Below are 16,770 nucleotides of genomic sequence, written 5' to 3'. Positions count from 1 at the left end.
CCCACATTTGCTCTCTCTCTTTCCCCCCCACAGTCGCTCTCTCTCTTCCCCCCGTCGCTCTCTCTTACACCCCCAGTCGCTCTCTCTCTTCCCCCCCAGTCGCTCTCTCTCTTCCGCCCCCCCAGTCGCTCTCTCTCTCACTCCCCCCCCCAGTCGCTCTCTCTCTCTCTCCCCCCCCCCCCAGTCACTCTCTCTCTCTTCCCCCCACCACCACCCCCGTCGCTCTCTCTCTCTCTTCCAACAACAACATGCCCTCGAAAAAGCCTCGGCACCGCCGGGCACTCCAGCAAGTAGATATATAAATGGAGACACTTATTTCACTAAATGCATCCTAAGGGTCCATGTCAATGTGACTGATCTCATGAATTAAAGCCCTTGTATTGGAATACAATACGCCAGTGTCTTAGAAGTGGAGTTTTAGAAATATTTTGAATCTAAAAAGCAGTAATATTCTCCACTATTGTTTTTTCTGATTTCCACTAGGGAATGTTACTAAAATAATCTATTCCCTGATCAGTATTGCAGTGAAGCAGTTACCTAATCTGTTTGTTCAATGACTGTAACTAATGTCAATTATTCTGTACACTTGAGATTTCTCTCTGATATAAAGGAAGATTTGATCTGAGGGTGTTTGATCTGTGAGTCCAGCACGCTGACGGGCAACGATACCTCTGAGCAAAAATGCAGCTGCCAATAATTGTTCAGATATCAGCAATTTTCTATCCCATTCTGGCAGTGATTGGTGTTCCTGGTAAGTCACTACGAACAGTTATTATTCACCTTTCTCAGTGTTAACTGTATTACTGTTCTTGCTGCCTGTCTAACAATGCTGTTTGTTTGTTTTGATGTGTTTGATTTACTGTCATTAGTTTCTGATATCAGTTAAATAAGTAACTTGATCCCATATTCCAGCATGTCCTCAATATAATCATCAGACGGATAACAGGATTTTTCTGAAGTTCCAAAATCTACAATTGTACCAGTTTCATTCTGGGTCATAATATTAAGGCAGATTATTGCCTCCCGTGTCGCAGCACTAGGCAGGAGCAGCCCATCTAAACTGCACTGTTGCTTTCCAGCACTGGGATCGTCACGGTTTCCTGTCCATGCCGTTTAAATGATGAGCGGGCAGCACAGAGCAAACCCAAGGCCTTGGTGAGCGTGGATCGGACTGTCAGGGGAAGACAATCGGAGCCCAGCCGGCCCTGCAGGTTTCTGGCCTCGGGGATCAGGATCTTCAGCCTACCGATCTCCACCGGCAGCCAGCAGTTCCCGCTTAGACTTCAGGATGCTGGCGAGGGCGGAGACTGACTCTGGAAACCGAGCTTCCAATCTACAGACTGTCCAGCCTGTCCCAGAGACTTGGGTCAGCAGGAGTCCGGGGCAGATCTCAATGTCACATTCTTCCCTCCACTGTTTAGTGGCACAGAGCATGAGGTAGACCAGGGCAATGAGACCGAGACTGGGATGTCCACCCCCGCCTCATTACCACCAGAGTCTTGATCATGTGCTGACTGCTCAGGTCAGGTTCCCTGGCACATCCCTGGGCAGCACTAAAGAGGTAGGAACTTGGCGGGCCATGTCCCTGAGCAGAACTAACATCCCGGGGTGGGTGCAGAGGTAGGATTTGGATAATCAGCCCTATACTGCTGAGTTGCGCATGTCAGGGTAGACAAGAAACAAGTTATTTAACGGGTCCTACTTTGTGTGGATAATGTCACCCTTGGTCTAGACTGCTCCTGTCTCTGGCTCCGTCAGTAAACCATTAAACACCTGTTACTGGGCACTACTGATCTATTCTAAATCTCTGTCTCCAGGTTACAAGGAGCCAGTCAACCTTCCCCGGGATGACGTGTCGTTGCAATACTTCTCGGCCATTATAAGTAACTACTTGTTAATCGGGCGATTAAAATATTTGATGCTCTATTGCAATATGCGTGTTTCCAGTCATTACTTTGAACTGGTATTTTACGGACACACATCCAGTATGTCCAGTCACCCAGGTGCCAAACTGTTTTAACACGGTTAATTTCAGCTGTTTGTAACTGTTGCGAGTCCGGTGTGAAATTCTTTCTTTTTACACTGTGCCTTCACACAACGTGGCACAGAGCCACCTGACCAACACCATCAGTCACAGGGCATGTACCGGGGCAACACCTTGCTAATGAATTCCTTCTGTCTCCTCACCCGCTGTGTGAAGTGTCACATTGTGAGTCCGATTATCACACAACTGGACGGTGCAATGTATCCCTCCGGTTATTGGTAATAAATGCGGCAGGTCTGTGTGTGCGGTGCACATTCTCATTAAAGTAATTCAGAGTAAAGCCGCAGGGGATGTGTGGGTGTTGCTCTACAATGTCTGTATTTACTACAATATTGTGTGAAGCGACATTTGTAACAAAACAGATAGAGATTGAATAAAGTCCGGGAAATCACTCTGATCCATAACAGCACGTTGTGTGTCTCGGAGGGAATATATTAATGCGTCTGGGTAAAGAATTGTTTTGCTCTGGAATTAATCACTGAGTTAACACACAGACAGAACGAGTTGAGTGAAAGCAAGTAAAATTCACAATATTTCAATTCATTTTCAAACAATAATAACACTTTTGTTGTGAGAATCGCTCATTTTCCTTTTTCCTCTTTCTTGCAGCTAATTTAATGACAATTGTGATTCTCTCCCGAGGAAAGTGCGGCCTCTCAAGATGTATAACTCGTTACCTGGTTGCCATGGCAGCGGCGGATCTACTGTTCATCATTTTTAATGTGATACTTTTTGAGATTAATAATATTTATTTCACAAACTCATTCCTGAACTACACTCCTGTCTGCAGTCTCAGCCTCACCCTGGTTTATGTTGCTGTTGATTGTTCCGTCTGGTTAACAGTCTCCTTCACCTTGGATCGATTTGTGGCCATTTGTTACCAGAAGCTGAGAGTCAAATATTGCACCGAAAAAACTGCGGCCGTCGTTATAGCAACAGTGTGTGGGATAACTTTTGTCGAAAATATTCCAATATACTTTACAATTGAACCTCAGGAAATAATTGACAATGAATCGTGGTTCTGTACAATAAATCCAAGCTTCTATACCTCACCCGTGTGGACGGCATTCTCCTGGTTTGACCTTGTTTTAACTCCATTCGCTCCATTTGTTTTGATTTTGTTGCTCAATGCTCTGACCATCAGGCACATTCTATCAGCCAGTAGAGTCAGGAGGGGACTCAGGGGCAGTAACAATACTGAGAATCACAAAGATCCAGAGATGGAGAGTCGGAGAAAATCCATAATTTTACTGCTCGCCATCTCAGGCAGTTTTATCCTGTTATGGTTGGTAAATGTTACATATGATGTCTGTGTCGAAGTGATAGACTTTCAATATATGGCCACAGATTCCGATAACCCTCTCACCATAATGCAGGAAACTGGGTTTATGCTTCAGAGCTTGAGTTCCTGCACAAACACATTTATTTATGTAGTAGCGCAGAATAAATTCAGAGGGCAGCTGATGAATGTGATTAAGTCTCCCTTTGATGCAATTATTAAGTTAGTGAAATCATTGAAATAAATGATCTCAATTCCGTATATTTTCAACTTCTATTCATAGTTGTGTGACATTTTAGCAATCTCTCTCACTTTCTCTGTTTCTTTCTTCCCCCTCCCTGATGCACAATATTGTGTGAAGCGATATGTCAGTCTGGACTGGGAAATGGATAAGGGCAATAGCGAAACAATGGAAAAGTTGCATTTATAGAGCGACTTCACAAGCTCAACACTTCCCAAAGCCATGTACAGACAATGAGACAGACCGAATAAACACATGGAAATCACTCTGATCCATAACAGCACCTTTCTTTTACAATGAAAATATTATTAATGTGTCTAAAGAATTGTTTTGCTCTCGAAGACAAGTTGCCTACACAACCATACTCAGACCCCCCTCACTCACCGACTCTCAGTCCCCCCTCACTCACCGACTCTCAGTCCCCCCTCACCCACCGACTCTCAGTCCCCCCTCACTCACCGACTCTCAGTCCCCCCTCACTCACCGACTCTCAGTCGCCCTCACTCACCGACCCTCAGTCGCCCTCACTCACCGACTCTCAGTCCCCCCTCACTCACCGACTCTCAGTCGCCCTCACTCACCGACCCTCAGTCGCCCTCACTCACCGACTCTCAGTCCCCCCTCACCCACCGACTCTCAGTCCCCCCTCACTCACCGACTCTCAGTCCCCCCTCACTCACCGACACTCAGTCCCCCCTCACTCACCGACTCTCAGTCCCCCCTCACTCACCGACTCTCAGTCCCCCCTCACTCACCGACTCTCTGTCCCCCTCACTCACCGACTCTCAGTCCCCCCCCACTCACCGACTCTCAGTCCTCCCTCACTCACCGACTCTCAGTCCCCCCCCACTCACCGACTCTCAGTCCTCCCTCACTCACCGACTCTCAGTCCCCCCTCACTCACCGACTCTCAGTCCCCCCCCACTCACCGACTCTCAGTCCTCCCTCACTCACCGACTCTCAGTCCCCCATCACTCCGGTAGTCCCCCCTCACTCACCGACTCTCTGTCCCCCCTCACCCACCGACTCTCAGTCCCCCTCACTCACCGACTCTCAGTCCCCCCCCACTCACGGACTCTCAGTACCCCCTCACTCACAGACTCTCAGTCCCCCCTCACTCACCGACTCTCAGTCCCCCCTCACTCACCGACACTCAGTCCCTCCTCACTCACCGACTCTCAGTCCCCCCTCACTCACTGACTCTCAGTCCCTCCTCACTCACCGGCCCTCAGTCCCCCCTCACTCACCGACTCTCAGTCCCCCCTCACTCACCGACACTCAGTCCCCCCTCACTCACCGACTCGCACTCCCCCCTCACTCACCGACTCTCAGTCCCCCCTCACTCACCGACACTCAGTCCCCCCTCACTCACCGACTCTCAGCCCCCCTCACTCACAGACTCTCAGTCCCCCCTCACTCACCGACTCTCAGTCCCCCCTCACTCACCGACTCTCAGTCCCCCCTCACTCACTGACTCTCAGTCCCCCCTCACTCACCGACACTCAGTCCCCCTCACTCACCGACTCTCAGTCCCCCTCACTCACCGACTCTCAGTCCCCCCTCACTCACCGACTCTCAGTCCCCCCTCACTCACAGACTCTCTGTCCCACCTCTCTCACCGACTCTCAGTCCCCCCTCATTCACAGACTCTCAGTCCCCCCTCACTCTCCGACTCTCGCTCCCCCCTCACTCACCGACTCTCGCTCCCCCCTCACTCACCGACTCTCAGTCCCCCGTCACTCATCGACTCTCAGTCCCCCCTCACTCACCGACTCTCAGTCCCCCCTCACTCACCGACTCTCGGTCCCCCTCACTCACCGACTCTCCGTCCCCCTTCACTCACCGACTCTCAGTCCCCCCTCACTCACCGACTCTCAGTCCCCCCTCACTCACCGACTCTCAGTCCCCCTCACTCACCGACTCTCAGACCCCCCTCACTCACCGACTCTCAGTCCCCCCTCACTCACCGACTCTCAGTGCCCCCTCACTCACCGACTCTCAGTCCCCCCTCACTCACCGACTCTCAGTCCCCCTCACTCACCGACTCTCAGTCCCCCTCACTCACCGACTCTCACTCCCCCTCACTCACCGACTCTCAGTCCCCCTCACTCACCGACTCTCACTCCCCCTCACTCACTGACTCTCAGTCCCTCTCACTCACCGACTCTCAGTCCCCCCTCACTCACCGACTCTCAGTCCCCCTCACTCACCGACTCTCACTCCCCCTCACTCACCGACTCACAGTCCCCCCTCACTCACCGACTCTCAGTCCCCCTTCACTCACAGACTCTCAGTCCCCCCTCACTCACCGACTCTAAGTCCCCCCCCACTCACGGACTCTCAATACCCCCTCACTCACAGACTCTCAGTCCCCCCTCACTCACCGACTCTCAGTCCCCCCTCACTCACCGACTCTCAGTCCCCCCTCACTCACCGACTCTCAGTCCCCCCTCACTCACCGACTCTCAGTCCCCTCACTCACCGACTCTCAGTCCCCCCTCACTCACCGACTCTCAGTCCCACCTCACTCACCGACTCTCAGTACCCCCTCACTCACCGACTCTCAGTCCCCCCTCACTCACCGACTCTCAGTCCCCCCTCACTCACCGACTCTCAGTCCCCCTCACTCACCGACTCTCACTCCCCCTCACTCACCGACTCTCAGTCCCCCTCACTCACCGACTCTCACTCCCCCTCACTCACTGACTCTCAGTCCCTCTCACTCACCGACTCTCAGTCCCCCCTCACTCACCGACTCTCAGTCCCCCTCACTCACCGACTCTCACTCCCCCTCACTCACCGACTCACAGTCCCCCCTCACTCACCGACTCTCAGTCCCCCTTCACTCACAGACTCTCAGTCCCCCCTCACTCACCGACTCTAAGTCCCCCCCCACTCACGGACTCTCAATACCCCCTCACTCACAGACTCTCAGTCCCCCCTCACTCACCGACTCTCAGTCCCCCCTCACTCACCGACTCTCAGTCCCCCCTCACTCACCGACTCTCAGTCCCCCCTCACTCACCGACTCTCAGTCCCCTCACTCACCGACTCTCAGTCCCCCCTCACTCACCGACTCTCAGTCCCACCTCACTCACCGACTCTCAGTACCCCCTCACTCACCGACTCTCAGTCCCCCCTCACTCACCGACTCTCAGTCCCCCCTCACTCTCCGACTCTCAGTCCCCCCCTCACTCACCGACTCTCAGTCCCCCCTCACTCACCGACTCTCAGTCCCCCCTCACTCACCGACTCTCAGTCCCCCCTCACTCACCGACTCTCAGTCCCCCCTCACTCACCGACTCTCAGTCCCCCCTCACTCACCGACTCTCAGTCCCCCCTCACTCACCGACTCTCAGTCCCCCCTCACTCACCGACTCTCAGTCTCCCCTCACTCACCGACTCTCAGTTCCCCCTCACTCACCGACTCTCAGTTCCCCCTCACTCACTGACTCTCAGTCCCTCCTCACTCACCGGCCCTCAGTCCCCCCTCACTCACCGACTCTCAGTCCCCCCTCGCTCACCAACTCTGAGTCCCCCCTCACTCACCGACTCTCAGTCCCCCCTCACTCACCGACTCGCATTCCACCATCACTCACCGACTCTGTTCCCCCTCACTCACCGTCTCTCAGTCCCCCCTCACTCACCGACACTCAGTCCCCCTCACTCACCGACTCTCAGTCCCCCCTCACTCACCGACTCTCAGTCCCCCCTCACTCACCGACACTCAGTCCCCCCTCACTCACCGACTCTCACTCCCCCCTCACTCACCGACTCTCAGTCCCCCCTCACTCACCGACTCTCAGTCCCACTCACTCACCGACTCTCAGTCCCCCCTCACTCACCCACTCTCAGACCCCCCTCACTCATCGACTCTCAGTCCCCCCTCACTCACCGACTCTCAGTCCCCCCTCACTCACCGACTCTCAGTCCCCCCTCACTCAGCGACTCTCAGTCCCCCCTCACTCACCGACTCTCAGTCCCCCCTCACTCACCGACTCTCAGTCCCCCCTCACTCACTGACTCTCAGTAACCCCTCACTCACCGACTCTCAGTCCCCCCTCACTCACCGACTCTCAGTCCCCCCTCACTCACCGACTCTCAGTCCCCCCTCACTCACCGACTCTCAGTCCCTCCTCACTCACCGACTCTCAGTCCCCCTCACTCACCGACTCTCAGTCCCCCCTCACTCACCGACTCTCAGTCCCCCCTCACTCACCGACTCTCAGTCCCCCGTCACTCACCGACTCTCAGTCCCCCCTCACTCACCCACTCTCAGTCCCCCTTCACTCACCGACTCTCAGTCCCCCCTCACTCACAGACTCTCAGTCCGCCCTCACTCTCCGACTCTCGCTCCCCCCTCACTCACCGACTCTCGATCCCCCCTCACTCACCGACTCTCAGTCCCCCGTCACTCATCGACTCTCAGTCCCCCCTCACACACCGACTCTCAGTCCCCCCTCACTCGCCGACTCTCGGTCCCCCTCACTCACCGACTCTCAGTCCCCCTTCACTCACCGACTCTCAGTCCCCCCTCACTCACCGACTCTCAGTCCCCCTCACTCACCGACTCTCAGTCCCCCCTCACTCACCGACTCTCAGTCCCCCCTCACTCACCGACTCTCAGTCCCCCCTCACTCACCGACTCTCAGTCCCCCTCACTCACCGACTCGCAGTCCCCCTCACTCACCGACTCTCACTCCCCCTCACTCACCGACTCTCAGTCCCCCCCCACTCACGGACTCTCAGTACCCCCTCACTCACAGACTCTCAGTCCCCCCTCACTCACCGACTCTCAGTCCCCCCTCACTCACCGACTCTCAGTCCCCCCTCACTCACCGACTCTCAGTCCCCCCTCACTCACCGATTCTCAGTCCCCCCTCACTCACCGACTCTCAGTCCCCTCACTCACCGACTCTCAGTCCCCCCTCACTCACCGACTCTCAGTCCCACCTCACTCACCGACTCTCAGTACCCCCTCACTCACCCACTCTCAGTCCCCCCTCACTCACCGACTCTCAGTCCCCCCTCACTCACCGACTCTCAGTCCCCCCGTCACTCACCGACTCTCAGTCCCCCCTCACTCACCGACTCTCAGTCCCCCCTCACTCACCTACTCTCAGTCCCCCCTCACTCACCGACTCTCAGTCCCCCCTCACTCACCGACTCTCAGTCCCCCCTCACTCACCGACTCTCAATCCCCCCTCGCTCACCGACACTCAGTCCCTCCTCACTCACCGACTCTCAGTCCCCCCTCACTCACCGACACTCAGTCCCCCCTCACTCACCGACTCTCAGTCCCCCCTCGCTCACCGACACTCAGTCCCTCCTCACTCACCGACTCTCAGTCCCCCCTCGCTCACCGACACTCAGTCCCTCCTCACTCACCGACTCTCAGTCCCCCCTCACTCACTGACTCTCAGTCCCTCCTCACTCACCGGCCCTCAGTCCCCCCTCACTCACCGACTCTCAGTCCCCCCTCACTCACCGACACTCAGTCCCCCCTCACTCACCGACTCGCACTCCCCCCTCACTCACCGACTCTCAGTCCCCCCTCACTCACCGACACTCAGTCCCCCCTCACTCACCGACTCTCAGCCCCCCTCACTCACAGACTCTCAGTCCCCCCTCACTCACCGACTCTCAGTCCCCCCTCACTCACCGACTCTCAGTCCCCCCTCACTCACTGACTCTCAGTCCCCCCTCACTCACCGACACTCAGTCCCCCCTCACTCACAGACTCTCTGTCCCACCTCTCTCACCGACTCTCAGTCCCCCCTCACTCACAGACTCTCAGTCCCCCCTCACTCTCCGACTCTCGCTCCCCCCTCACTCACCGACTCTCGCTCCCCCCTCACTCACCGACTCTCAGTCCCCCGTCACTCATCGACTCTCAGTCCCCCCTCACTCACCGACTCTCAGTCCCCCCTCACTCACCGACTCTCGGTCCCCCTCACTCACCGACTCTCAGTCCCCCTTCACTCACCGACTCTCAGTCCCCCCTCACTCACCGACTCTCAGTCCCCCTCACTCACCGACTCTCAGTCCCCCTCACTCACCGACTCTCAGTCCCCCCTCACTCACCGACTCTCAGTACCCCCTCACTCACCGACTCTCAGTCCCCCTCACTCACCGACACTCAGTCCCCCCTCACTCACCGACTCTCACTCCCCCCTCACTCACCGACTCTCAGTCCCCCCTCACTCACCGACTCTCAGTCCCACTCACTCACCGACTCTCAGTCCCCCCTCACTCACCCACTCTCAGACCCCCCTCACTCATCGACTCTCAGTCCCCCCTCACTCACCGACTCTCAGTCCCCCCTCACTCACCGACTCTCAGTCCCCCCTCACTCAGCGACTCTCAGTCCCCCCTCACTCACCGACTCTCAGTCCCCCCTCACTCATCGACTCTCAGTCCCCCCTCACTCACTGACTCTCAGTAACCCCTCACTCACCGACTCTCAGTCCCCCCTCACTCACCGACTCTCAGTCCCCCCTCACTCACCGACTCTCAGTCCCCCCTCACTCACCGACTCTCAGTCCCTCCTCACTCACCGACTCTCAGTCCCCCTCACTCACCGACTCTCAGTCCCCCCTCACTCACCGACTCTCAGTCCCCCCTCACTCACCGACTCTCAGTCCCCCGTCACTCACCGACTCTCAGTCCCCCCTCACTCACCCACTCTCAGTCCCCCTTCACTCACCGACTCTCAGTCCCCCCTCACTCACCGACTCTCAGTCCCCCCTCACTCACCGACTCTCAGTCCCCCCTCACTCACCGACTCTCAGTCCCCCCTCACTCACCGACTCTCAGTCCCCCCTCACTCACCGACTCTCAGTCCCTCCTCACTCACCGACTCTCAGTCCCCCTCACTCACCGACTCTCAGTCCCCCCTCACTCACCGACTCTCAGTCCCCCCTCACTCACCGACTCTCAGTCCCCCGTCACTCACCGACTCTCAGTCCCCCCTCACTCAACCACTCTCAGTCCCCCTTCACTCACCGACTCTCAGTCCCCCCTCACTCACCGACTCTCAGTCCCCCCTCACTCACCGACTCTCAGTCCCCCCTCACTCACCGATTCTCAGTCCCCCCTCACTCACCGACTCTCAGTCCCCTCACTCACCGACTCTCAGTCCCCCCTCACTCACCGACTCTCAGTCCCACCTCACTCACCGACTCTCAGTACCCCCTCACTCACCCACTCTCAGTCCCCCCTCACTCACCGACTCTCAGTCCCCCCTCACTCACCGACTCTCAGTCCCCCCGTCACTCACCGACTCTCAGTCCCCCCTCACTCACCGACTCTCAGTCCCCCCTCACTCACCTACTCTCAGTCCCCCCTCACTCACCGACTCTCAGTCCCCCCTCACTCACCGACTCTCAGTCCCCCCTCACTCACCGACTCTCAATCCCCCCTCGCTCACCGACACTCAGTCCCTCCTCACTCACCGACTCTCAGTCCCCCCTCACTCACCGACACTCAGTCCCCCCTCACTCACCGACTCTCAGTCCCCCCTCGCTCACCGACACTCAGTCCCTCCTCACTCACCGACTCTCAGTCCCCCCTCGCTCACCGACACTCAGTCCCTCCTCACTCACCGACTCTCAGTCCCCCCTCACTCACTGACTCTCAGTCCCTCCTCACTCACCGGCCCTCAGTCCCCCCTCACTCACCGACTCTCAGTCCCCCCTGACTCACCGACACTCAGTCCCCCCTCACTCACCGACTCGCACTCCCCCCTCACTCACCGACTCTCAGTCCCCCCTCACTCACCGACACTCAGTCCCCCCTCACTCACCGACTCTCAGCCCCCCTCACTCACAGACTCTCAGTCCCCCCTCACTCACCGACTCTCAGTCCCCCCTCACTCACCGACTCTCAGTCCCCCCTCACTCACTGACTCTCAGTCCCCCCTCACTCACCGACACTCAGTCCCCCCTCACTCACAGACTCTCTGTCCCACCTCTCTCACCGACTCTCAGTCCCCCCTCACTCACAGACTCTCAGTCCCCTCACTCACCGACTCTCAGTCCCCCCTCACTCACCGACTCTCAGTCCCACCTCACTCACCGACTCTCAGTACCCCCTCACTCATCGACTCTCAGTCCCCCCTCACTCACCGACTCTCAGTCCCCCCTCACTCACCGACTCTCAGTCCCCCCTCACTCACCGACTCTCAGTCCCCCCTCACTCACCGGCTCTCAGTCCCCCTCACTCACCGACTCTCAGTCTCCCCTCACTCACCGACTCTCAGTTCCCCCTCACACACCGACTCTCAGTCCCCCCTCACTCACTGACTCTCAGTCCCTCCTCACTCACCGGCCCTCAGTCCCCCCTCACTCACCGACTCTCAGTCCCCCCTCGCTCACCAACTCTGAGTCCCCCCTCACTCACCGACTCTCAGTCCCCCCTCACTTACCGACTCGCATTCCACCATCACTCACCGACTCTGTTCCCCCTCACTCACCGACTCTCAGGCCCCCCTCACTCACCGACTCTCAGTCCCCCCTCACTCACCGACTCTCAGTCCCCCCTCACTCACTGACTCTCAGTCCCCCCTCACTCACCGACTCTCAGTCCCCCCTCGCTCACCGACACTCAATCCCTCCTCACTCACCGACTCTCAATCCCCCCTCACTCACCGACACTCAGTCCCCCCTCACTCACCGACTCTCAGTCCCCCCTCGCTCACCGACACTCAGTCCCTCCTCACTCACCGCCTCTCAGTCCCCCCTCGCTCACCGACACTCAGTCCCTCCTCACTCACCGACTCTCAGTCCCCCCTCACTCACTGACTCTCAGTCCCTCCTCACTCACCGGCCCTCAGTCCCCCCTCACTCACCGACTCTCAGTCCCCCCTCACTCACCGACACTCAGTCCCCCCTCACTCACCGAATCTCACTCCCCCCTCACTCACCGACTCTGAGTCCACCCTCACTCACCGACACTCAGTCCCCCCTCACTCACCGACTCTCAGCCCCCCTCACTCACAGACTCTCAGTCCCCCCTCACTCACCGACTCTCAGTCCCCCCTCACTCACCGACTCTCAGTCCCCCCTCACTCACTGACTCTCAGTCCCCCCTCACTCACCGACACTCAGTCCCCCCTCACTCACAGACTCTCTGTCCCACCTCTCTCACCGACTCTCAGTCCCCCCTCACTCACAGACTCTCAGTCCGCCCTCACTCTCCGACTCTCGCTCCCCCCTCACTCACCGACTCTCGCTCCCCCCTCACTCACCGACTCTCAGTCCCCCGTCACTCATCGACTCTCAGTCCCCCCTCACTCACCGACTCTCAGTCCCCCCTCACTCGCCGACTCTCGGTCCCCCTCACTCACCGACTCTCAGTCCCCCTTTACTCACCGACTCTCAGTCCCCCCTCACTCACCGACTCTCAGTCCCCCTCACTCACCGACTCTCAGTCCCCCCTCACTCACCGACTCTCAGTCCCCCCTCACTCACCGACTCTCAGTCCCCCCTCACTCACCGACTCTCAGTCCCCCTCACTCACCGACTCTCAGTCCCCCTCACTCACCGACTCTCACTCCCCCTCACTCACCGACTCTCAGTCCCCCCCCACTCACGGACTCTCAGTACCCCCTCACTCACAGACTCTCAGTCCCCCCTCACTCACCGACTCTCAGTCCCCCCTCACTCACCGACTCTCAGTCCCCCCTCACTCACCGACTCTCAGTCCCCCCTCACTCACCGACTCTCAGTCCCCTCACTCACCGACTCTCAGTCCCCCCTCACTCACCGACTCTCAGTCCCACCTCACTCACCGACTCTCAGTACCCCCTCACTCACCCACTCTCAGTCCCCCCTCACTCACCGACTCTCAGTCCCCCCTCACTCACCGACTCTCAGTCCCCCATCACTCACCGACTCTCAATCCCCCCTCACTCACCGACTCTCAGTCCCCCCTCACTCACCGACTCTCAGTCCCCCCTCACTCACCGACTCTCAGTCCCCCCTCACCGACTCTCAGTCCCCCCTCACTCACCGACTCTCAGTCCCCCCTCACTCACCGACTCTCAGTCCCCCCTCACTCACCGACTCTCAGTCCCCCCTCACTCACCGACTCTCAGTCCCCCCTCACTCACCGACTCTCAGTCTCCCCTCACTCACCGACTCTCAGTTCCCCCTCACTCACCGACTCTCAGTCCCCCCTCACTCACTGACTCTCAGTCCCTCCTCACTCACCGGCCCTCAGTCCCCCCTCACTCACCGACTCTCAGTCCCCCCTCGCTCACCAACTCTGAGTCCCCCCTCACTCACCGACTCTCAGTCCCCCCTCACTCACCGACTCGCATTCCACCATCACTCACCGACTCTGTTCCCCCTCACTCACCGACTCTCAGTCCCCCCTCACTCACCGACACTCAGTCCCCCTCACTCACCGACTCTCAGTCCCCCCTCACTCACCGACTCTCAGTCCCCCCTCACTCACCGACACTCAGTCCCCCCTCACTCACCGACTCTCACTCCCCCCTCTCTCACCGACTCTCAGTCCCCCCTCACTCACCGACACTCAGTCCACCTCACTCACCGACTCTCAGTCCCCCCTCACTCACCGACTCTCAGTCCCCCCTCACTCACCGACTCTCAGTCCCCCCTCACTCACCGACTCTCAGTCCTCCCTCATTCACCGACTCTCAGTCCCCACTCACTCACCGACACTCAGTCCCCCTCACTCACCGACTCTCAGTCCCCCCTCACTCACCGACTCTCAGTCCCCCCTCACTCACCGACTCTCAGTCCTCCCTCACTCACCGACTCTCAGTCCCCCCTCACTCACTGACTCTCAGTCCCCCCTCACTCACTGACTCTCAGTCCTCCCTCACTCACCCACTCTCAGTCCCCCCTCACGCACCGACTCTCAGTCCCCCCTCACTCACCGACTCTGTCCCCCCTCACTCACCGACTCTCAGTCCCCCCTCACTCTCCGACTCTCAGTCCGCCCTCACTCACCGACTCTCAGTCCCCCCTCACTCACCGACTCTCAGTCCCCCCTCACTCACCGACTCTCAGACCCCCTCACTGACCGACTATAAGTCCCCCTCACTCACCGACTCTCAGTCCCACCTCATTCACCGACTCTCAGTACCTCCTCACTCATCGACTCAGTCCCCTCTCACTCACTGACACTCAGTCCCCCTCACTCACCGACTCTCAGTCCCCACTAACTCACCGACTCTCAGTCCACCCTCACTCACAGACTCTCAGTCCCTCCTCACTCACCGACTCTCAGTACCCCCTCACTCACCGACTCTCAGTCCACCCTCACTCACAGACTCTCAGTCCCTCCTCACTCACCGACACTCAGTCCCCCCTCACTCACCGACTCTCTGTCCCCCCCTCAATCACCGACTCTCATTCCCCTCACTCACCGACTCTCAGTCCCCCCTCACTCACCGACTCTCAGTCCCCCCTCACTCACCGACTCTCAGTCCCCCCTCACTCACCGACTCTCAGTCCCCCCTCACTCACCGACTCTCAGTCCCCCCTCACTCACCGACTCTCAGTCCCCCCTCACTCACCGACTCTCAGTCCCCCCTCACTCACCGACTCTCAGTCCCCCCTCACTCACCGACTCTCAGTCCCCCCTCACTCATCGACTCTCAGTTCCCCCTCACTCACCGACTCTCTGTCCCCCTCACTCACCGACTCTCAGTCCCCCCTCACTCACCGACTCTCAGTCCCCCTCACTCACCGACTCTCAGACCCCCTCACTCACCCACTCTCAGTCCCCCCTCACTCACCGACTCTCAGTCCCCCCTCACTCACCGACTCTCAGTCCCCCCTCACTCACCGACTCTCAGTCCCCCCTCACTCACCGACTCTCAGTCCCCCCTCACTCACGGACTCTCACTCCCCCTCACTCACCGACTCTCAGTCCCCCCTCACTCACCGACTCTCAGTCCCCCATCAATCACCGACTCTCAGTCCCCCCTCACTCACCGACTCTCAGTCCCCCCTCACTCACCGATTCTCAGTCCTCCCTCACTCACCGATTCTCAGTCCCCCCTCACTCACCGACTCTCAGTCCCCCCTCACTCACCGACTCTCAGTCTCCCTTCACTCACCGACTCTCAGTCCCCCCTTACTCACCGACTATAAGTTCCCCCTCACTCACCGACTCTCAGTCCCACCTCACTCACCGACTCTCAGTCCCACCTCATTCACCGACTCTCAGTCCCCCCTCACTCACCGACTCTCAGTCCCTCACTCACCGACTCTCAGTCTCCCCTCACTCACCGACTCTCTCTCCCCCTCACTCACCGACTCTCAGTCATCCCTCACTCACGGACTCTCAGTCCCCCCTCACTCACCGACTCTCAGTCCCCCCTCACTGTCCGACTCTCAGTTCCCCCTCACTGACCGACTCTCAGTCCCCCCTCACTCACCGACACTCAGTACCCCTCACTCACCGACTCTCAGTCCCCCTCACTCACCGACTCTCAGTCCCCCCTCACTCACCGACTCTCAGTCCACTCACTCACCGACTCTCAGTCCCCCCTAACACACCGACTCTCAGTCCACCCTCACTCACAGACTCTCAGTCCCTCCTCACTCACTGACTCGCAGTCCCCCCTCACTCACCGACTCTCAGTCCCCCTCACTCACCGACTCTAAGTCCCCCCTCACTCACCGACTCTCAGTCCCCCTCCCTGTCCGACTCTCACTGCCCCCTCACTCACCGACTCTCAGTCCCCCCTCATTCACCGACTCTCAGTCCCACCTCTCTCACCGACTCTCAGTCCCCCCTCACACACCGACTCTCAGTCCCCCCTCACTCACCGACTCTCAGTCCCCCCTCACTCACCGACTCTCAGTCCCCCCTCACTCACCGACTCTCAGTCCCCCTCACTCACCATCTCTCAGTCCCACCTCTCTCACCGACTCTCAGTCCCCACTCACTCACCGACTCACAATACCCCCTCACTCACCGACTCTCAGTCCCCCCTCACTCACCCACTCTCAGTCCACCCTTCCTCACCGACTCTCAGTCCCCCCTCACTCACCGACTCTCAGTCCCCCCTCACTCACCGACTCTCAGTCCCCCCTCACTCACCAACTCTCTGTCCCCCCTCACTCACCGACTCTCTGTCCCCCCTCAGTCACCGACTCTCAGTCCACTCACTCACCGACTCTCAGTCCCCCCTAACTCACCGACTCTCACTCCCCCCTCTCTCAC

The 16,770-nt window shown here is 58.4% G+C and overlaps 1 protein-coding gene across 2 annotated transcripts; it reads left to right on the top strand.

Moving 5' to 3' along the window:
• Nucleotides 1–368: 368 nt before the first annotated feature.
• Nucleotides 369–3,584, top strand: LOC147096619 (putative G protein-coupled receptor 139). 2 transcript variants are annotated; one of them, XM_085974149.1, is made up of 3 exons: nucleotides 369–751; nucleotides 1,080–1,561; nucleotides 2,654–3,584. In XM_085974149.1, the coding sequence occupies exon 3, from the start codon at nucleotides 2,662–2,664 to the stop codon at nucleotides 3,565–3,567; it is 906 nt and encodes a 301-aa protein (XP_085830275.1). In that variant the 5' UTR covers nucleotides 369–751; nucleotides 1,080–1,561; nucleotides 2,654–2,661; the 3' UTR covers nucleotides 3,568–3,584. The 2 variants fall into 2 exon arrangements, with proteins under 2 accessions (XP_085830275.1, XP_085830274.1); XM_085974148.1 differs by lacking the exon at nucleotides 1,080–1,561.
• The last annotated feature ends 13,186 nt before the right edge of the window (nucleotides 3,585–16,770 follow it).

Source organism: Somniosus microcephalus, unplaced genomic scaffold, assembly GCF_052327205.1.
Source record: "Somniosus microcephalus isolate GS21.2 unplaced genomic scaffold, FLI_Smic_1.0 unresolved_chr1, whole genome shotgun sequence".
Classification (NCBI taxonomy): domain Eukaryota; kingdom Metazoa; phylum Chordata; class Chondrichthyes; order Squaliformes; family Somniosidae; genus Somniosus; species Somniosus microcephalus.
Note: the sequence above shows the minus strand (reverse complement) of the source record. Positions and strands in the feature narration are given on the sequence as shown.